Source organism: Ruditapes philippinarum, unplaced genomic scaffold (assembly GCF_026571515.1).
Source record: "Ruditapes philippinarum isolate M1 unplaced genomic scaffold, ASM2657151v2 ctg872_1_1_1_1, whole genome shotgun sequence".
Lineage (NCBI taxonomy): Eukaryota > Metazoa > Mollusca > Bivalvia > Venerida > Veneridae > Ruditapes > Ruditapes philippinarum.
Genome location: NW_026852232.1, coordinates 20505 through 45141, shown reverse-complemented (window position 1 = coordinate 45141; position 24637 = coordinate 20505). Strand labels below are relative to the sequence as shown.

General features: G+C 32.3%; 2 protein-coding genes across 2 annotated transcripts in view; both read left to right on the top strand.

Annotated features, from left to right (window-relative positions):
* The window catches only part of LOC132753209 (very low-density lipoprotein receptor-like), a 63363-nt gene that overhangs the window by 18550 nt on the left and 20176 nt on the right, over positions 1-24637 (top strand). The window lies entirely within an intron of this gene.
* Positions 15172-24539, top strand: LOC132753200 (very low-density lipoprotein receptor-like). The gene is made up of 6 exons (XM_060743644.1): positions 15172-15328; positions 16048-16161; positions 19141-19229; positions 20596-20788; positions 23780-23845; positions 24114-24539. The coding sequence occupies exons 1-6, from the start codon at positions 15253-15255 to the stop codon at positions 24368-24370; spliced, it is 795 nt and encodes a 264-aa protein (XP_060599627.1). The 5' UTR covers positions 15172-15252; the 3' UTR covers positions 24371-24539.

Here is a 24637-nt window from a genome sequence, read left to right as displayed (position 1 = left end):
GAAAGCGTGCGTTTGTTCCCAGGAGCGTGTTGCGTGCGTCAGCGTTCGTGTAAACGTGTAAGTCACGTGTTTTTCGTCTGTTACTATTGAGAAGTAAAAGAATATCTAAGATAGATATATTTTGTAAATTACGGGTTTCTTTAACATGTGAAAAATGTTCAGTGTCCCTTTCAAAGAATAGAAATATTACATAAAGAAATATTATGTGATATTTACATTAACGTTTTAAAGTTTGTGACCCCGTGTTTCTACGTGCTTTACGCCGAAGATTAGTTTTAATCTTCTTTTTTATACGCTTAAGATTTAATTACTATTTAATTTCACCTTTTTTTGATATTCAGTTCAGCAAACAGGTGATAAAATCTGCACCAATATATCCGATATGAGGCTCGTCAGACATCATTTGTAATGGTAATCAGACTAGCACCGCCTTCTTCACCCTTACAAGTTCATCTTCTGACGTATCATCAAAGACTGCCCGAATCCTATTAAGAGTGATATTGATTTTAGACAGTTCCTTTCCCTTTTTCTTACCAGATTTATATTGATATGTAACAACCTGGCAGGGACTCGAACACCTGACACTCGGAATACCATTCAGCGGCTCTTCCCTCTGAGCTATTCAGCCGCTTACACATTTTATTTGTTTAAATACTGAATAATTATAAAATTGCTAAATACAGAATCCCTAAAGAAAGCCCAAAACGGCAAAATTGAAAATGTTGCAGGCTCGGTTTGATTGAGTCTGTTCATGGACGGTACTGGAAAGTGCAAGTTACCGTCCACGCCCCCTAGCACCGGCCTAAGCAGAATTCAACATTTAAACATGAAATAGTAAAATTTTGAATTTAGAAACATCTGCAGATGTTTTCATACGGCGGTTATCATGGAACCTTTAGTGTGACACTTCCGTGCCATTCCATGAAAAGCGGCGTATGGTCCCCAGGTAATAAAAAGCGTGTGCCCTTAACGAGAAAACGATGGGCGGAACTAAATAAAATAGAATTTTGAAAGGGGATCAGAGGTTATGAAGCCTGCGTATCACAGATAAGACGTCAAAAGACAAATTTGAAAAGCAGGCAACATATCCTAAGGGTGATTCAACATTATTCAAGTAGGAATATTGGAACCACCCAGCTAGAAAATGCCGAAAAGTTGAAACAAAAAATACCACAAGCACAACAATAATGTCGTGCTGAACGATCTTCAAGGATCGAAAATATAACATCATTGATTAAATGTACGGGGAGACTTTTAACAGCCGCCACACGGCACAAATAACACGGATGTGATCATAAAATAGCTAAATACAGAATCCCTAAAGAAAGCCCAACACGGCAAAATTGAAAATGTTGCAGGCTCGGTTTGATTGAGCCTGTTCATGGACGGTACTGGAAAGTGCAAGTTACCGTCCACGCCCCCTAGCACCGGCCTATGCAGAATTCAACATTTAAACATGAAATAGTAAAATTTTGAATTTAGAAACATCCGCAGATGTGTTCATACGGCGGTTATCATGGAACCTTCAATGTGACACTTCCGTGCCATTCCATGAAAAGCGGCGTATGGTCCCAAAGTAATAAAAAGCGTGTGCCCTAATCGAGAAAACAATGGGCGGAACTAAATAGAATGGAATTTTGAAAGGGGATCAGAGATTATGAAGCCTGTGTATCACAGATAAGACGTCAAAAGACAAATTTAAAAAGCAGGCAACATATCCTAAGGGTGATGTAACATTATTCAAGTAGGAATATTGGAAGCACCCAGCTAGAAAATGCCGTGCTGAACGATCTTCAAGGATCGAAAATATAACATCATTGATTAAATGTACGGGGAGACTTTTTACAGCCGCCACACGGCATAAATAACACGAAACCTACTGTTAATGCAAATATTTCTTCGAATTTCCCAGGGTTACTTAGCAATGTGAATTAATTTCTAGCTGGGCTATATGTCAGTCACAGGGTGAGAAAAATGTGCAGCCTCCCAACAAACATAATATCGGCAAAGTCGGGCCGATACCGGATGCCGATTATCTAATATAATTTATCCATCTGTTTACAATATTGTTCTTATGTTATATTAAATTCACCCCAGCTGGATTTCTATGAATTCAACCAGATCAATCAAACAAAAAGAATACAATGATATAGTAATATTCCTATAATGAAAAATTAGAAACAGTACAATTATTGTATTAGCATTCTTTTAAAATTGTCAATCCTTCGTTCCTCATCCCGTTCGGTGTTTATATGTTAAAAGTTAAATACATCTTAATATTATATAAGGTCCATAATAGAACCCACTTTGATATACTTATATAGCTCTCTTGATTTCATTCTGTATATTATCTCATATCACTTTTGAAGTTAATCGATTCGTAATCATTACTTAACATAATTATACCCTTTTGAGATACCTGAGATGAGCCCGTGTCGCCCTTTGCTAACTTAAAAGTATATAACCTGTCCATATATAACTATATAATTCTTTGAAGATTTTTCACAGCTACATGAGTATGTCAGGGATTATCCGCTACTCTAATTAATGTGTATACATTGCAATTAATATGACGATATTCTTATTATTTTGAAGACATTCTTTTTGATAGGAGGACATTATTATTATTATTATGAAAACATTGTTATTAATATGAAGACATTATTGTCAATCGTTGTAATCATGATGCAATATTAAGATGTTGTACTTGCTTACTAAACTCGAGTTCTTATTGAAATAAGCGAGCAATCAATTTACACTTCAGTTCTAAGGCTGTAAACATGCAAACTATAATTAGATATTTAATTTGCTGGCTTTCAAATATTTTTCATTTTTTTTTTTTTGAATTTGCTTTCTAAAATTAATTTGACACACATTTTATTTGTCAGTATTTATTTTACAAAAAGCATGGTCGCATGCTGACATTATGTATTCGAAACAGCAGTTTGCATCGCATCGCACACTAAGCCCCACGAAGTATAATTCAATATTATTTAGGTTTTTGCGCTAGAATTGGCCCTTTTAATCAACTGGTAAAAATGTAAAAAATAATAACCGCTCCCTGACCGGTCTTCACAAATTTGATACTACGAAAACTAATCCGATCATGCGGGGTTAATGACTACCAAATATTTCCTCCTATTTATAACGTATAGTAAAAAGTCCAAGTTTGAGGCAAAATATCTCAAAACCCGCCGCATATAGTATGCCACATGCATACCTTTTTTCTGAAAGATCTTCAAAAATGAGTTGATTTAAAAAATAAAAATGATATGCTGCGCATTATGCAAGAGAGATAATGATACGAAATAAAACACACCGTTTTCGAAAACTTTTTTCATGCGTAAATTGACACCTTGAATTGGTTTGCTGTGACCTGGAGATCAGCAACAACAAAACATTAACAATTAAGTATACATGACAAGAAAACTGGAAGATATTGACTCATTCCAACAATGAAGTAAGTAGAAGTATCCAATTACCAACATCGATTGTATTGTAAACGGGTTCAATGTTCATTTAAGCTAAGCTGTCGTCTTTCCTAAAGCATTTTAAGGTTGAATGTATTTTCGGATAATTATTAATCCTGACATTCGGTAGTCTAAGTATTCTAGTCAGGTGTGTCTGTGGTAGAAGAACATGTAGTGTAATCTGGTGATTCCACTTGTGAAAATATAGGGGCATTATTAATATGCAGCATTTCAGGGGTAGGGTTTTTTTCCTCATCATTGGGAAGGGGACAAGGCCTGAACTTGTTTTGGATTAAAGTTTTGCAGTAAAGTATCGGCAGTTTATTTTTATATTGGAAAAAAGCACAGCAGGGAAACAGAATATCCTGGGGTTAGATCAAATTTCCTTTTCACATGAGAGTTACTGTACCATTAATGGCAGAATATGAGAATAAGAACCGACAAGTGTATTTTATATATACAACCTTTAGCTATTAACCCGTCACGGTCATGTTTGTTAATCTTGGCCTATAGTCCAAGACTACTAGTCTTAATCACAAGAATAGGCGATTATTATTGATTGTGTTTAATAATTTGTTACTAGCAAATATTAGCAAGATTAATGATTTATATGACCAAATTAAGTCAATATTCTGTAAAAAGGACAGTAACAGTCTTTATGACATTTTCATTAAACGCATTGCTCCTCCAAATGATGGAGCTCAACTTGACACCATTGTTCTGTAAAGTAGAATTATTGTATAACACATTGTCCACATTCAAAAATGTGACGAATGCTGTGTGCAAAGCCCTTTTCAGGGGTCAAGGATCAAATGGACTGATGAAATGGCAAAAAATATACATTTATTTTTAGTATAATAGCTTAAAATTAATTTTAATATAGTGATAGTTTTAACTTGAAACCATTTTTTAACTGGTAACCAGTAACCATAACTTGACAGCGCTACATATAAGGTTTTTTCAAGAATGGGGTATTTCTAATTTGAAAGGGTTTTAGTAAAATGTAAATTGGGTTTTCCGTATGGTTTGAATATATTTGTGTCAACTGATTAATCAGGTTTTTTTATAATTGTATTTGCCTTTTGTTACCATATGATTTTAAAAACTTTTGCTTTGTTGCCAAAATTAATTAGTGAAATAGTTCTTGTAGGTGCTGTACTTCCGCATGCATGGACATAAATTTATTAATTTGTTTACATATATCACACTCTCTCATAGATAACGCTGGAAATAAATTATTTAAAAGTGCACGAGGAAGATGCAGAAAGGACAAGCTGTATGCATTGGTGTTAACTTAGTGTTCTCGATAGAATTTAGATGACTTATCTAACATGGCTTATCATGAGCAAATTGTTTTATGAACATTTTAATTTGTATTTTCAGTGTTGAGGTACAGCTATCATGCATTAAAGATCTCTGTTGACAGAATATACTGCATGTGATTCAGAGTTTAGAAAATGACTGCACTCTCAATATATCTATAGAGATGCAAGAGATATTAAGATATTTGTTACAGTTATTATTAATAAACTGTCAAAACAACAAGATATACTTGTAAGTCATGTTCATTTTAAGAAAAAGAAACAACCATTGTTGTCAATAAAATCTTTAAGTGTATTAAACAATTCATTAAAAAGCCTATCTCTAGTGTAACAGAGACCAAAGACAATAAATAAATGAGAAATTCAAACATGAAGGAGGCCAATATGTCATAATATTTTGTGCTATATAATCAAATCTAGTACATACCTTTTAACAACATTGTAATGTACCAAGAATAAATATACTGGCGTTTGCATATTATCTTATTCATGATAAAAACTGCCATGAACAAAATAACAAACTGATATTTACAAAATCCGAAACAGTATGTCCGAACTAATATACATGTTTAATGTCACTTGTTTCATTCAGTCGCATGTCAAATTACTAATTAAATAAGAAAAGTTAAGTTTATTGTTATACAACATAAACGAATGCTATACTACGATGTGCAAATATTTGATACAGAAATCAGTCAAATATGCTCTATTCTATTGATTTTCCCAAAGATATTGTTGTTGTAGTTGGTTGTGGTTACAAACAACAATTTTATATAATATGGATCCGAAAATTTAGAAGGATGGATTCGGACCCGCGAATCCAAGGTTGAATCCGGTATTTGCGGATCTTTCGGATACCCGTTACAGCCCTAACATGAAGTGTACCATGACATTCCTTTAGGTTATAGACAACCAAATAAAACTGTATAGTCACTTCCTTATTGGTGCTGTTTGCCCTATGCCAGAAATGTGTCAATAGTACATAGATACCCCAACTTTTAGATATTGCCAAAAAAGAAGCAAAGGCAACTGTTTCTTATGTAGTTGATGTGTGTGCATGGAAATAACTATATAAACAACTTTTTTTTCTCTTTTTTTTAAGAGTACTAGCCTATTACGTCTGGTAACAGAGCGCGCCACAACATCTAGCCTGAAAGCTTTTTATTTAAGCCTGAAAATACCCTTTAAAAATACCTCTTGTAAAGCTGACACAGCATCCAATCGGCCAAGTTGATCTACAGGTATATATGTTATTCCTGTGGTTCTTCCACTGACAATGTAGTCCACAACATGTTTCATGAGATTCCTTGGTCCTGTGACCATTTGTCCGATTAAGAAGTAATGCTTTTTTCAAGTAATTGTGCATTAAAGCTGAGAACACTGTTCTATAAAACAGGGGACTGGTCATAAAGCAATATTAAGAACTCTCTTGTCAATCCGCCTGCGTCCAAACTTTCTTCCCCTATGAATGTTATACATCACTTCCTGTTCTATTCTTCTTCTGACGCTTATACAATTTCTTCCATGGCCTGCTGGACAAGCATTCTTCGGATAACTGATATGTCCCAGAGTCTCCCCATTTAGAGTCTTTGATGACAGATAATCATCAAATGAGTTGCAATGATACAAGTGAAGAAGTGTGACGTCAGTGATTTTTAACATTTGCGTCCTGTGGCCTGGTTCTAAGATTAAAGATATATTAAGTTGAATACCAAGAGCCATAAATCTTACAATATTTCAGTTCTTATTTTATAACATGTAAAGAAAAATCACATTAGCACTGTAACTATGTGTATGAATTTTGACTTCGATCTCTTCAGTGGTTTAAGTTATTAGGATAAAACTTGATACGTGTATTTAAACAAACGTTGCAAAGGGCCATAATTTTTCAAAATATTAAAGTTGCAAGTACATGTATATTACTTGCACATTGTTCCTATGAGTAAGTGTATTAAGTTTGCAGATGATATTTTCTATGATTGTAGTAAAATTATAAAGACTAGATGATTACAGGTGTAATGTTGAGCCCATTGAAATAGTCTTCGACACAGACACAATGCTCTTCCATGCAATTGCACAGGTTGAACAATAAGCAGTATTATAAAGTGCACTTTTATATAATTTAGAAAGTGCATTTCTTTATTTAAACGCAAAAGTCTATATAATCACCCAATTAAGTAGAAGAAAAGCCGCCTCATCATAAGGAACCTTAATGGAAAGCTCCCTTCAAAATCCTTTAATGCATGGTCAAGATATAGTCCCGATAAGGTTCAGTACTCATTTCAACATTTGACCTTATTGTGACCTTGACCTTAAAAGTACAGACCTGGGTTTTGTGCGCGACAGGCCGCCACATGAAGGGTAACCTTCATGGAAAGTTTTTTTTTTCAAAATCCTTAAATACAAGGCCAAGATATAGCCCCGATAAGGTTCAGTACTCATTTAAATATTTAACCTTATTGTGACCTTGACCTTTCAGGTAAATACCTGGGTCTTGTGCGCGACAAGCCGCCTCTTCATGGGGAACCTTCATGGAAAGGTTTCTGAATTCCCATAATGCATGGTCAAGATACAGCACGGACAAGATTCAGTCCGGATGGACAGACACACGCACACACATACACGGAACCGACGTTGTGACAACTATGTCTCGCTTATTGCAAGCGGGCTCGACAAAAAAGAGGAAAATGTTGATTAACTGATAGAAAATTGGACAGACAGGGTGATTACTATAGGGCACCTGCATTTCTTTGCAGGCCCTTACTAGCATATAGTCTTAAGCAAAACTTCAACCAGAACTTATGAGTTGAAAAGAAAACAAAACGATACTTGAAATAAATACAAAAAAGAGTTATCTAATATAAAATATTTAAGCTGGTGTGCCAATTGGCAAGGCTTTAAAAAAGATATGGATTTGACACAGTTTCACACAGAATCTTAACCAGATGTTTTAATTGAAACTTAGGGCATCGTAACTTTATTCAAATGTAAGATAAAGCTATATGATATTAAATATAGAATATTGCAGTAAATGCTGATTTTCATTTTAAAATCTAATTACTACAGGACATGAATTATTAAATATGGCCGACTGTAAATCTATCATCATTTGGTTTGATCTTTAGCACCAGATATAAATTCAGTGTTATTGTTTTAAGGCTAACTTGAACACATGTTTAGCCTCAGCTTCCCCTGACTGGCAAACTTCATCAGACTGGCAACAACACCAGCGTGCTCTGGTAACAATTCTATCGGGAGGATTTTATCACAACTTGACATACACCAGACTCAGTCTCTTTCCTGAAATATTTATGAAACATGATATTCACTCTGTTTGAAAGCTTACAAAATGGTGAAATGAAACATCAGCATGTATATTACAATTGTAGATGATATCACACAAAACATGAAAAAGCAAATTCGTCAAATTGATATCCCCCGTCGAACAGGTTTGTTGATTGATGGGAGGTGAGAAAATTTAGGGAAAGGTGTATGTGAACTGTACATTGCTGCATTACCCATCGTTTTCTGTTCTTTGAGAAATTACTTAATTCTTCTGAAACTGTTTTAAATTATGTATCTCATTAATTTGCAACTAACAGTAGACCATGGTTCAACTATAAAAAACAAAGGACAATAACTCTAAAATTAGGAAGTGGATGGTTATGGTTCTTGTGCATTACACTTTTATTCAATAAGGTCTATCTACCTATTAAGTTTGATGCTGATATCTATGTAGCCACTAAGATATGTTCCACACAGAAGTTAAGTATGAAAAACAACAAAGGGCAATAACTCTGTATTTAAGAAGTGGAGGGTTATGGTTCTTGTGCAGTACACTTCCACTAATTAAGATCCATCTACCTATAACGTTTTATGCTGATATCTTTTGTAGTAACTAAGATATGTTCCACACAAAATTTAAATATGAAAAAAACAAAGGGCATTAACTTTAAAATAAGGAAGTGTAGGGTTACGGTTCTGTGCAGTAGATTCACTCAATAAGGTCTATTTACCTATAAAGTTTCATGCTGATATCTTTTGTAGTCACTAAGATATGTTCCACACAAAATTTTAGTATGAAAAAGTAAACAAAGAGAAAAAACTAAACAATAAGGAAGTGGAAGGTTATGGTTCTTAAGCAATACTCTTCCACTAATTAAGGTCTATCTACCTATCAAGTTTCGTGCATATACTTTTTTAGTCACTAAGATATGTTCCACAAAAAATTTACAAAATTTCAGTATGAAAAACAACAAAGGGCAATAACTCTAAAATAAGGAACTGGATGGTTAAAGTTATTGTGCAGTTCAGTTTCACTCAATAAGGTCTATTTACTTGTAAAGTTTCATGCTGATATCTTTTGTAGTCACTAAGATATGTTCCACACAAAATTTAAGTATGAAACACAACAAAGGGCAATAACTCTAAAATTAGGAAATACGAACGTGTATTCGGACGTATGGTTCGGACATTTTATTCTTGGAAAAAATCGGGCTTAATTCATTATTATTTTAATACTAATCCTTTATGTTAACTCATGGGTCTGTAATAGGGATTTATTACTCTTATTGTAAAATTTCCAGAGTTTTGATGGATTTTATTGGTAAAAGCTTTCTTCTCCACAATGACATGTAACGTGTAACCAACACTGAAAGCCTTTGACTGAAATTGACTCTATCTGAATCCACTGAGAAGTTGCAGCACTTTGAAATTAATTTTAAAGGGAAAAAAACTACGCAAAAAAGTGATTTTGGTAATTTTGAGATATCCCCTCGTTGCAATGGTAATAGGAAATTAAAGACTGAGCATGTTGTTACAAAGGCAATGGTCCAGGCAACATTTGTGCCAAGTTTGATTAGTTTTGAAGAAGTTTTATGGTTTAAAGCAATTTGAACTTGTAACGGGAGACTTTTCAATGAAAACAACCATTTTGCATAAAATGCTCATGCAGTAATGGGTTAAAATTTTAGTTTGTACGTTAATTATGTATGATGTAGGATAAGAGAGTCTGCAAATATTCAGAAGAAGAATATAACTCAACACCAATACTCTCAATATTTCTAATATCTATCTTCGAAATCATTTTTGCCCTGTTTATACTCATCAATCTTAATCTTACAAACTTCAATATTTCACATTTTACAAACGTATATGATTTGTGCTTTTGGTTGATTTATCCTAATGATTCTGAACTTACTTAATATATCTTAAGCTAACTAAAAAATAAAACTTTTCCTCTTCTCACCTAAAATCTTTTTTTCCTTTTAATTAATATCTTACTTCATCTTTTTGCAATGATACATATTAAATTTTCCTTCTCTTTTATTTTGGAATTTCTTTTTTTTTTCTTGATAATCTGGGTTCATGATAACATTTTAATATATGTCATTATGTTATCTTGATACTTTGATAGTAAATTATAGTTTTTGTTAGCTCGTCTTTACCCTGTCATTTAACCATTTAAATTTTCCATGTATGTTATTTTTTTCAATATCTAGCACATAAACCGACGAAGTAGGTTGTCACATTTTATGTTTAGTTATCCTTCACTTTTTAAACTTATCCGTTGTTGTGTATAAATACTGTTAGATGATTTCTATGCTCATTTTCTTCACATAGCATACGATCAATGTTATTTTCGCAATTATTCGTCATACATTATTATAAATATATAATTCACAGCAGTACTTCGTCTTCCTACACTTTCATCAACTATTTCAGGAGTTCATTGACTTGAACTGTACAAAGAATCCGTTCTTTTTGCCTGATCTATCTACTTAGTTCTCATTTTTATACCTTTCCATTCTTCTCTTTGTCTATATGTTATATAATTCTTGATTCTTCTCTACCTCTTTACTCATATATCACTCATTCTATTCGATCACCGTTTAAATATAGTTTGTTATTTATCCTAACGAACTAGTGATAATAAAAACAAACACTTAGCTTACTATGTATTTACCCTTTGTTCAAACTTATATCTTCACAATGTTCACACACTATTGTTGTTCCATCTTCACATCACTATATTATAACTCCCATCTGTGTGTGAACATGACTCAGTTTCAGGCTTGGATAGAGTCATCAAGGGAAGGGGAAAATACGCTTTTCTCCTAGAATCATCCAGTAATAATTACTACAATCAACGCAAGCCTTGCCAAACAATGAAAATAGGAACGAATTAAGATAAAAAGGGATATTGTATCTCAACTAGGAAAAACTTTCCCCTGGGGTAAGTAACTGTATATTTCATTTACGCTGTGTCGTAACGCAAGCACGATGGCAAGATTTCTAATTTAAAATTAAACCCATTTTACATACAGTAATGGAACTAGATATTTCACAACGCTGTTAATACCGTCTTAAATGTATACATGGTATATGAAAGATGCATCGTCATTTAACTATAGGCTTAAAGATTTTAAGAGTTTTTTTTATAATGAGTGGCATATGAAGAAATTCATATTTAGCTTAAGTATGAATGATAGGATAACATGTATTAAAGTATTGAGAAATAGGTTCGACCGTTTGAGACGGGTTTTTTCTGTAATTGAGTCGGGGTTAATTATCAAAATTATGCGAATATTCAGTTCTCTGCGACAGTCAACCAAACAAAAATTACTTAATAATTATGCTAAAAACAATATGAAAACTATCTTTAGTTAAAATTGTAAGGAAAGATCATGATCTCTTTCGTTTTATTAATATAATCTCTTTTTGTAACAAGCAAAACAAAATTTTTAAGAGTATTCATTTTTTCATGGAAAACGATTTTTTTCCATTTTGACAATATATGTTCATGTGATTACAGTTGACAATTGAATATAACTCTGTAAGAAATTAGAGAAAGAGGCGATCTGCTGAAGTTTGACCAGAAATGGTGGTACCAGAAGGGACAATGTGCTATTAGCAGTGGTGGGGTAAATGTAAATTATTATTCAAATTGTCACTTGTGATAGTAAAGTTATTAGTCATATTTGATGTTTTTTATCAAACTCTCGATTGAGAATGTGTTTTTTCTCTGTTAAGAATGATTGTTTAGGGAATTGGAAAAAAACGGCTAAAAGTTGCTAAAAGTGCTATTTTTGCATATTTTGACCTCTTTATTGTAATTTACGTGGGTTGTAAGTGCCATTGATAATGTGTAAATTGCATTTTTTTTGTAACTTTACAATATTATACTTTAAATATATTTTCAAATTTTCATGAAAATCAGCATGAATCTGGAAATGTGCTGTCTTAAAATGGCGTTTGTGATTATAAAGTTAAAAGTCATATTTGATGCTTTTCATCAAACTCTCGATTGAGAATGTGTTTTCTTTTCTGTAAAGAATGATTGTAAAGAGCATTGGTAAAAACTGCTCAAATTTATTACAGTCAAAATTATATTTTTTGGATGCCAAACTAAACTGAAAATTGCAATTATAATAAATTGAATTTATTTGACTTAAATAAGTGCTTTCATAAAATCGTGACTTTAAAAGATTTTGAGGAATGATCCATAAGAACGTAGAGCCATGCTGTTGTTTTAACACAAGTAGTTTGAATCAGATAAACCATATATTTATTAAACTAAATCGGAACATGCAACTATTAAGATAAATAGATAAAATAATATAAAAGTAAAAACTGAGAAAAATTGCACCGAGCGATTCCATAGCCATATAAACATTCTTTAATAATTATTATCCAACTTATATTATTATCTTATTTTATGAATACTATAGAAATCTAGTTGTTTTGTCTTTGGCAATGACGAAGAACGGAAAGTGAATCAATTCAAGCATTTGCTATAGTATCGCATTTGCGGAGAATTGTACAATACTAGTGTGACATTCAATTTTTTTTAACTTATGAATATATATGTATACATATTTTAGAGACTGTAAATTGCTTTGTATGAAAAAAGTTCTTTTACAGTAATTTATTTGTAAATGACATACTTTTTACCTATGACTTATACCTTTAAAATGTTTACTATCACGTTTATGAACTCGCTATAAAGTTGAGTTATTATAATAGCTCAGTCGTTGCTGTCGTCGTGATACTATAGTCAATCTTGCAAACACTTATTAAGATATAAACTCGAAATCTTTATATTTCTTAGAACATTTGCAACTGTTAGATAAAGGAACTTTTTCTGTAAATTATATGTTTCTGGAGTAATTCCCCTTTCTAACTCATAATTTCAGTCAAAGAAAGAGATGACTGCATATCTTGACAAAGCACAATTGTAAAATAAGGTACATAATTTTTTAAGTGATAATTTGATTTTTTTTTTAAATGACAATATCGTGAGTTTTCAAATTATTGATGAACAATCACAAAGCTCAAAACGTCAAAGGTAGATGTATCTCCTTCTGTACACAAGAACTACACTTATAATTGACTTTATGACACAAAACATATTAAAATGATGTAATTCATTGTTTTTTATCTTTTATAAATTATTCATCTACGTTATTTTACACAGAGGATTAAACGTGAATTCAACGATGTCTTAATGATATTCTTATAACTAATGGTTCTGTGATATAACAAGCTGATTTGCGTAAAGTAATCGTATTATCACTATTTAACACATGTTTGGTCTCAAGTAGTAAAGTCTTGTATTTTTTCTCATGGTTTTGAAACAATTGCAATATAAACTAAATTAAACTCACCTTCAATATCATTTAAACTACAGTATATATTGAAAGTTCATTTCATTGTAAAACTTTTATGTTTTCCTTTACATTATGTTATCTCCGTGGAAAACTGTAGTTCGATAAGTCTTAAATAAAAAATATGTGGTTGTGTTTTTTACTTGGTTCAATTTCCCTCTTTTACGTAAGTAAAATATCTGTGTTCAACATTCCTTAGTGCTGCATGGTAGAAGCTTGCGACTTTTTGATACTTGGTTGCAATGCGTTATGTCAAGTTTAAGCGAAAATTTCATTCGAAATTTATCAAATATGCTGTTCACATTAAATTAATTTTGGCTCTGTCGTTTAGCTCATTTTATCAAAATGATATTAATATTTAATATTGTGTATAATTACAATGAATAATAATAAATTATTATCGTATTTCTCATTTCGTTTAATGATCTAACATGCTTACTCTAATGTTTCTAAGCAGACTAAGACTCTTATAACACAACTGACTTATAGCGAAAGGAAAATTTTAAAGAACTTCAGTATTTCAATGTACATACGAAGTTTATGATACAGCATCAAGATATTTCACATCTGTTGCTTTACGTTAAACAATAAAGCTTCCTATCCTGGCTATAACAGAATGGTTTATAAATATTAAAAAAAAACTGGTTGAAAAAGATTCTTCTCAATTCAAAACATATGTTTAAACACTATCCAGAAAATATTTATCAAGTAACTCTCAAAGCTACAAGATGCATACACATGTACATGTATATAGCACAATCGTAGAGCATTATGACTAAAAGAATTGCCATATTCCAATATTATTCTTAAAGGTTCTTTGTGACCTGTCCAGCTTAAACTTTGCCTGTCATCAACAGAATGGTCAAGAGTCTTGTTCAAAAATGTCGAGATCGGGCAGTAAAATTTCAGGTTTATTGATTCTGAAAAACTGTTGGATCTAGGTTTATTTTAAAGTGACAGCATCAGCTATCTCGTTTTTAAATGAAAATATTCTAGTTTTTCATGTTGTTATACAGTTTATCATGTGAAGCTTATCAATATTCTCTGTAGAGTTGAAAGCTTCCGGATTTTATCTTTATTGAGAAGCTTATTTCATTACTGAAGTATCAAAGTTCATTTAAAGCAATTTAAAAAAAGTCATTTACTTTCTGGTTAATATGCAACAAAACATTGCATTACATTAGGGATAGCTCTGGTCACTTGTTTTTCATGTAAAAAATTGGACATGTACACATTAATTTATGTTAATTTTTGTTTACAATATACTAATAAATTTGCAAGAATATTTAAAAAATGGACTAACATCATTCTTTTATCAACAAATATAATGACAATGACGCAAACCTATCACCTGCATATTATCTCTTACAGATTTGATATCCTCTGTTACATACATATAAGAGATTAAGTATAGTAAACGATAATGTCATTCAAATATACCTGAAGTTCCATTCTCAGTTCCCGCCTTAAAAAAGACAGTGGGAAGCTATATTAGGTTATTACAAATTATTTGCAATGAACAATATCATATATTTTCTTATCCTCAAACATTACAAAGTTATAGTGATATTGATGAAATACAAAAAGTCCCTAAAGATTTTATTTATGGCTAGATGTACGTAATTTAAGTTTTGTTGGGGTTTACAATTGATTTTTATAGTTGCTTTGGAATATCTGCTTGTAGCAGATGCACTTATTCAGTCTGCACCATAGGGTATTAAAGTAAAGAAAATAATATTGTCGTATGTGAAACATTTATAAGTATATAACAATTTGGCGAGAGTATATTCAACAATGAACGGACTGCTATTTATTTTGGCTTTATCCGGATTTTCGGAGGTTGCTGATGCTATCGGAAGAACGGAAGAAGGTAAAAAGCATTTCCGAGGAGTTTCTTTTTTAAATTTATATTATATTTATATTTTTCGGCTTTTTGTTCCAGTTACTTATTTTGTGAAAGAAAACAAACGTAAATTATAATATAAATCGTTGAGTATTTACATTTTATATAATTAAAATAAATAATTCTACCTATTGTTATTACCTAATAATGTTTATAACTTTTAATATATAATATCTTTTTAATGTTATGACTCAATTATTACGATCGGGTTTGGGCTATTTTAGTTGTTTTAAGGTTTTAATTTCATATTTATTTATCTATTCATTTTTATCTTTAAATTATTATTATTATTATTTCACAGTATGATTTGAAATTTAACAAGACTTCAAAGTTACATTTTGAAATATTTAGAAACCACTGAAATGTTTATGTCATTCGTCGTTATATTCACTTTTGAAATCAGTTTTTCATTGATTTTCACCAAAAAGTCATTTACACTACAGGTGCATTATAATAATGATAATCATTCGATTTGAGTTAAATTGTGTCCGAAATACAGAAAAAAATAATAAATAATAAATATCTTAAAGCGTGCGTTTACATGTCGACGTTATTCTATTATTATCATTATAATTATTATTATCGTGCTTACTATTATTATCTATGTATTTGTTATAATTAAGATAATTTTGAGGAAATGATACTTAGTTTTCCAATCATTATCATTTTGTTTATTTTCTTTTAAGGGTTTTGTTTACAATCTCAACATTCCTGCAACGATATATCGTGCATTCCACAAAGCCACGTCTGTAACGGAGATGAAGAATGCGTCGATGGATCAGACGAAGTAGGATGTGCAGGTAACTATAATTATTAAACAATAAACCTGCTCAGCTTAAGTTATGGATTTGGACAGAAATACATTTGGAACATTCCATTCCAAAGTTAATGGGGATTCTGAAGTTTAAATTCTATATTGATGGCAAAGGGTATGAGATGTCAGGTTGAGTATGTAAGGAAATTAACAATAAATTATGACAAAATTTGATGATGAATTGTACAACAAAAGAGTACGTGGGTTTATATCACATAATGCCTCATAAACGAATAATTATGTTTTCCTTTAGAAAGGGTAAAATTTAGTTTTTAAAACATTTAAAAGAATATTTTAGAGCAAGCTTAATGTTTAAAGCCTCAGCAAAGTAGCGCTGAATGAGAAATCATTGTCATAAAAGTAGTAAATTGTAAATAAAAAAGTATTTTGACTTCCATACAAACAGTGACTATAACTGTTTTATTGCCAACGTTAATAACAGATGCAAATGGTTGTCCAGGTTATTGGTCAAACAGCAGCTTTTCACGAACTATAAAAGGAATACAAAAATAGAATGCTTGTCCAATATAAAAACAAGAGGGTCATGATGGCCCTGAGTCGCTAACCAGAAACAATTGCTTTTCAGAGTTGGAAATTATCCTTTGTCAATATTATCTGATATCTAATTTGAGCATAGAATATGTTTATACAATAATTTGAAGAAATGCCATGACCTTGGGCATTTAAGCTTTAGCTTAAACGGCGCCAGTCAAGTTAATATGAGCAAATTTGATAAAAGACTACCCAATAATGCTAAAAGTTTGGTGATCATCTATCAATTATTTCAGTAGGAAATGTTCGAAGATTTTCATATTTTTGGCTTTAGTGGCCCCTAAAAGGGGACAATCAAATTATTATAAGCAAACTTGATAAAAGCGTACCTAAAAATGCTACAGACGAAGTTTGGTAATCATCCATCAATTAGTTCTGTAGAAATAGACGTTGAAAGGTATTTCTAATTTTAGCTTTAGAGGCCACTAAAAGGAACCAATCAAATTAATATGATCAAAATTGATAAAAGACTACCCAAGAATGCTACAGACAAAGTATGGTGATCCACCATATGTTAGTTCTGTAGAAATAGATATCTAAAGGTATTTTTATGTTTGCTTTAGCTGGCCCTAGAAGTGGCCAATCACATTTAAATGAGCAAAGTTGATATCAGACTACCCAAGAATGCTACAGACAAAGTTTGATTATCGTCCATCAACTATTTCTGTAGAAGAAGACATTTAAAGGTTTTTTCTATTTTTAGCTTTACCGGCCCCTAAAAGGGGACAATCAAACTAATATGAGCAAACTTTATGACAGACTACCCAAGAATGGTACAGACAAAGTTTGGTGATCAACCAACCATTAGTTCTAAAGAAGAAGATGTCTATAGGTGTTTCTATTGTAGCCCTATAAGCCCCTTTAAGGGACCAATCAAATCAATATGAGCAAATTCGATAAAAGACTACCCAAGAATGCTACAGACAAAGTTTGGTGATCATCCAGCAATTAGTTCTCTAGATATACTTGTTTAAAAGTATTTCTATTCTCTGCTTTAGCGGCCCCTAAAAGGGGCCAATCAAATTAATATGAGCAAACTTGATAAGAGACTACCAAAGAATGCTGCAAACAAAGTTTGGTGATCATCCATTAATAAGAAGATGTCTATAGGTATTTCTATTTTTTACCCTGGAGACCCCTAAAAGGAGCCAATCAAATTAATATGAGCAAATTTGATCATAGACTACATACGAATGCTAATGACAAAGTTTGGTAATCATCCATCTATTTATTTTCTAGATATAGATGTTTAAATGTATTTCTGTTTTAGGCTTTAGCGGCCCCTAAAAGGTTCCAATCAAATTAATATGAGCAAATTTGATAAAAGACTACCCAATAAGGCTAAAGACAAAGTTTGGCGATTATCCATCAATTAGTTCTGTAGAAGAATCGATTAAAGATTTTTCTAATTTTAGCTATGTTGACCCCTAAAAGGGGCCAATTGAAATGACATGAGCAAATTTAAGTGTGACTGTCACAAGGATGATACAGACCAAATTTTAAAAAAATCTGCCCAGTGGTTTCAGAGGAGAAGACGATTGTTGACGCATGACGACGGACGCCGGAGTATACCCCTTTGATACTTATAGCTCACCCTGAGCTTTCGGCTCTGGTGAGTTATAAAAACATTTCTGAGGCCTTGAACGATCAATCACGGCTTGAACTAATGACGAATCTGTGTCAAAGTGTTGTGTAAATAATGCAGTTATGTTTTATGTGCCCATTATGCCCACCAAAAATGCTTCCCTTTCTATTTCTTAATAACTTATTTATCTTTGTAGTCCGGATATGTAACTATCAAAATATTACTTATTGGCTAATTATCTTAGTTATTTTTGCTTTTGTTGCTCTTTGACAATTAGTAGGATAATAGTGATTAATTACTTTGTATGGAGGTCAAAATACTTACTTGCATTTACTACTTTTATTACAAATAATTTCGCATCAAGCCGACTTTATTCAGGCGATAAGCATAAATTTACTTCAAAACCAATATCTTAATTTTTAACTTTCAAAAAAACTAAGGAAATATTAATCCGTTGATGGAGCATAATGTGGCTTTTAACTACAAATGTAGGTTGTACAACAAGATATGGCAATTTTAATAAATGAAGAAATACCTTGTCGTTGCCGCAGAAAACTACTATTTGTATAATGTAATCATGCTATTCTTGTGACCAGGTGAATATTTCGTGATAAAATAGAATTTAATATCAAAGATCAGTAATTATATTTAATAAGTGGTAAAAAAATAACGTTTCTTTATTTTTTCTTTTGTAATTTTAGAAGCTGCGGATTTCTCTCATAAGCTCAATTTTCATTTACGCCCTTGATCACCACCTGCATCCGGACCCCCGTTTTATCAACCAGCATTTATATGACACTTACATCCTGTTGTTACTTTATGTTTCAGATGCGCCTACTTGTTCTGGCGGGTTGATTCCTTGTCCAAAAACAACTGGAGTAACATCATGTGTAGAAACTCAAGAACAATGCTCACAGATAAGCAGCTTTTTATTTGCTTCATTCCTTTACTAAGACATAAATACACGGCATAGTAGGTTCGGAAGGTGATAATCGGCCCGTAAAATAAAAAAAAATGGCCCTAAGGGCTTCAGCCCGAGGGCATTATTTATTTCAGGGCCGATTATCACCTTCTGGTACAACTTTGCCGTGTATTATTGTCTTTAATACACTTTATAGATCTTATATTAGCATTTTTTCTAAAAAAACACTTTGATATTTCTTTCGTTGAAATTTCCGTCTCTGTATTTGTACTGCGTATTAACTTCTACAGAGTTGTTTACTTTTTGTGTGTTCAAAATACACTAGAATCTAGTAGAAATTTTTAATATAATTTCTGTCGGAATGAATTTTTCATATTATTTCTTTAAATTGCAACAATTCATAATAAAATCAAGCGCTTTGTTTAACTTTCACAGTTTATTGTTTAATGACGTTAAATATGACGTCATTGTTTCAGTTTGTGCGCGTGCACATGTTCAGCGGGCTGATACTCGGGGTAACATAGTCTTAATAGGTCACGTGACACTCATAATCAGTTTAAATCATAGGGAATATTGTTACTATTTAGAGTAACAAGTGTATTAATCGCTTTTATTTCATTTGGCAATACATATTGCACACATTATCAAACTCATGCGTTTCTTCTAGAATAAAATAGCAATTAAATTGATACATAATTTCAGCAAGAATTCCTAGGGTATCATTGAAAAAATAGTTTGTTAAATTACTAGGCTCTCTAATTTAGGAAAATAGTGTCACATTTTTGAAAATGAATGGAATAGGGAAACACTTGCATTCACATTTCATAATTTCTGACTATTAACAATCAGTTTGGTTGTGAGGAATGTTAGATGAATGTTATTATGTTTCTGAACAATGGTTAATGGCAAAGCATTTTTATAAGGATGAAATTGTAGATTTTTAAAGGTTCATCATTTCTGAAAAAAGTGACCTTAACTCGTTTACCGTAAGGTAAATTTTCTATAAATGATACATATAGGTGTCCTTTAAGACATATAGCTGGCACATGTTGACAACTTAGTGGTTCCTTATAGTACAACTTAGGATGGTCATACCTTAATAGACAATATTCTTCAATTCCATTATTATACAATGTAAATGTAAATACAGTGCGAGAAACAATAGCAAGAGTCACTGTGGAAGACTAAATGTATGTACATAATTACCTATTTGTATTGTAACAAGTCTTTAATATCAGGAAATATCTTATGTTTGCTACTTAGAAATGCGTTCTAAGTAGCAAACATTCATTTTATGATTAAATTATTGCTAGACTAATTATATGCAGATTTGGTGTTAATTTCCAAAATCTTGTTTATAACCGACAGGTTGCGGTGCTCTGCCGAATATTGATAATGGCGAAGCGAGTTTCCTTGGATTCGGGAATAAAAAATCATCCATCGGCGCGTGGGCAGATATAATCTGTAATGAAGGATATAAAAGTTGTACAAATAAGATCAGGTGTCTAGAAAGTGGGGTTTGGACAACTACTGTGTGCGAACCAGAACAACCAGGTAAGCAGGGCGATGTTTTTGGAATATATTTGTCTTATAAATTTCTCAATGTGTCGACATAAATACACATTCAATATATACTGGCTCTGAATATATATCGATTGTTTTTTGTTTTGCATATGTAACATTTGTTTGTTTCAAACTTCAGACATTTCAAGATGAACAAATTGAAGCGAGAAAACTAGTTTCTTAAAACTCTGTATATTCCCTTTAACCTGACTTACAGTTAGCCCGAGTGCATTACATAAATTAGGGAGTCCAGACATAAATGGAACCTCCATCAATATGACACGTCAGTGCAATTCAACGAAAAGCAGCTCAGGTCCCATTTCTTTTTAAGAAAAATGAGTGTACCCTAAGTATTGGATTGATAAAATGTTAGCAGTTTATATTTTAATTAAAAAAAGAATATTTCTAAGAGACTTATCATGTATAGATTTACATTTGACTTGCAGCACTGTATGGTCAATATTTCGGCAAAAATTAAACACAACATAGCGATTTCAAAAAGCTACTAATTGATCAATTACCTGAACCATTTTGTGATTCTGGTACCTTTGGCAATTACAACAATAATAGTGATTAAGTATTTAGTCACACTCCTACTTTGTTTACCCATTAATACTCTTGTGACAAATATTTTTACATTCAGCACTCCTTTATTCAGATAATAAACAACTAAATTGCTCTTAAATAATTTATTTAAATTAATAAAACTCATATTTGCCCTTCCTGTAAAGGAAAAATATATTCGTTTCTGTAAAAAAATGTGTCTTTAACCCTTTACCTCATATAGACGTATTTTGACGGCTTTTTGCCCTCCCCCCCCCTTTGAGACGCCAAGCAGTGAAAATATGCCCAATTTAGGCCCCAAACACTGTTTGTTGTTTGTAAAATGTTGGTGAAAAAAGTGAATACTTTTCGGCTCCACCCCTTTAAAAAAAGATACATCACGGGGTTGGCAGAACAGGGATGTGCCCAATCTCTTTCGGGGGTATGAAGGGGGTGACAAGCCCCCTAATTGCCAAGAGAATTTTGGACATAAGACTGGCTAAAAATGGCCTCAGATCGATTGTTAGGTAACGTGTAACCAACGCTGAAAATACTTTTAATCTATGTAAATCTGAGAAGCTTTTTGATCTATCTAAATCCATAAAGAACTTGCAGCACATTGAAATCAGTTTTGATGGGAAAAAAATGCAAAAAAGTGATTTTGGCAAATTTGAGACGCCCTCCCCCGTTGCCATGGTAACATGACATTTAAAATTGAGCATGTTGTTACAGAGGGTATGGTCCAGTCAATATTTGTGCCAAGTTTCATCAGTATTGAAGCATTTTTCATAGTTTTATAGCAGTTTGAACTTGTAAAAGGAGGTTTTTCAATAAAAACGGTCAATTTTCACAATATGCTCCTGAAGTAAATGGTTAATGTTTCCTAATTTATTTCCTTAAGTTAAGGTGTAGATGCTGATAATCATTTTGAAACATATCCGTGAAATATAAAGTAAATTTCACATGTTAAGAGTGAATCTTGGAATGCATATTGGCAAAATAATTCATTCACAATTCTTAAACTGTCCTGAGAACAATGTAAAAAAAATCACTTTGGGCCCATTGTGCAAGTTTAAAGAGGAGCAAGATTTGTAATTTAAACTTCATATCGGAAAAGCGCCAAACTCTACACATTTCTTAAATATATCCTAATTAAGTAAAAATGCTTATCAACTTGATTATCGCCTCCGTGGTCGAGGAGTTAGAGTCGATGACTTCTAATTCAGTAACCTCTCTGGCGTGGGTTCGATCCCCGGGAGATGCTTTGGTAGCACGGAGGAAGGTAGTCTATTACTGGTGTAACTCTCCAGGAACGATGGTTAGGTAATTACCCGCCTATATGACTGAAATACTGTTGGGAAAAGGCGTACAATGAAACAAACAAACAATCAACTTGAATACATGTTTAGTATCCATAATGTCTGTTTGAAGGTAAACTATTCAATGAAAAATATCTTAAGGGAACACAAATTAAATGCAATACTCGGGATCAATTTATCTTTATTTGATCTTTTCACTATTTTTTCTCTATTGTCTTTCTGTCCTTATTTCCCTAAACATTAAATAATGATTAGTTGTTTCTATATGCTTACTTGTACCAGTCTTTTGTTGTTCACTAATTTAAATGATGTTTAAGTCGTTGCTTATAATTTCCTTGAAAAAGTATTTTCGTAATTGATAGAGTACAACATTAACTTACAAAAAGTAGTATAATTAAGTTCATGCGAATTGCACAGTTCTTGTAATAATCCTTTTTCATTGTAAAAAAAAACAAAACAAAAATTACTATTTGCCATCGTTTGTTAATCCTTTACCTCATCTATACGCGAAACAACGCACTTTCGACCCCCCCCCCTTTTTTTAGGCCTGAAATAGTGAAAAAATGTCCTAGTTGGGCCCCAAACACATGTTTTCGTTTAGGAAATCTTGCTAAAAGTGAGCACTTTTTCGGCGCCGCCCCCATCGAAAAGATACAACAGGGGGTTGCCAGAAGGGGGATGTGCCCCTTCTGTTTGGGGGTTTGAGGTGGGCGGAGTCCCGCTCATCGCAAAGAAAATTTTGGACTTATGAGAGGCTACAAATGACCCCAGGTCGATCATAAGGTAACGTGTTACCAACACTGAAAAGCCTATCTCAATCCCTTGAGAAGTTGCAGCACTTTGAAATAAATTTTGATAGAAAAAAACGAGGCAAAATGGTGATTTTTGGCAATTTTGAGATGTCCCCTCGTTGCCATGGTAACAGGAAATTTAAGACTGAGCATGACGTTCAAAGGCAATGGTCCAATCAACATTTGTGCCAAGTTTGATTAGTATTGAAGCATTTTTCATAGTTGAGGGAAAGGGTTAAAATATATCAAACGTAATAATATTCATTTTACAACTTCAAAAACACGTTTATTAATATGATGAAATCTTTCTCTTCCATTTCCCTTTGAAGGCATACAATGTAAGGCAAACAACACTTGTGGACTATCTGCCGGATCGTGTAGTACTCCTGGTCAAAGTAAGTCAGCAATGATTAAAATTTCTTTCAAATTTTACGTTCCCTTCTTTTACTTTTTTTGAATATATTCTAATGTACTAAACTTAGTGAGTTTTATTTTAAATAGCATAACAATGATATATTGATAAACTGTAAGTAAACAATTAGCAAATAATCTTCATGGTTTGCCATTTTCACTGCCATATGTATATATTTGCAATGTATGTTTTAAACGTGTCTACTGGTTTAAAATTAAGCTTGTTTTGAAATGATATGATTTTCTTTGTAGAATGTTACATTGACGATGTCGAAGTGATTTTACCGAACACTGGCTCATACGAATTTGAACACTTTGAACAACCTATTGCTTCAGAAGAAATTTGCAGAGGAATGTGTTTGAGTGTCACAACGTATCGTTGTGTTGCCTACAGCTATAATCCACCTTCAGAACAATGTTTTACATTCACCAAAACTCCAGCTGAAGGATTAAATACCGTATATCATAATTATAGTGTGCTGAGAATACTGACATGTCCAGCTTGTTGAACAATTTAAAAAGATCAAGCCTGATTAATGCCTTTTGTCAAACTATTAGGACTAAAGTATATAGAATGGTATGTCTGGTACCCATTAACTTTCTTTTTTAACTTTTTGAAGGTTAATTTTCTACATAAAATTACAAACAAACAAAATTAAATAAATGTATCTGTAAAAAAATCTTGTTTTATACTTATTTGTATCATAGTAAGGGGACTTTCTGTTGAAAATGTGACAGAGTTAAATCGTATACATTCATACATGCACAGTGCGTTA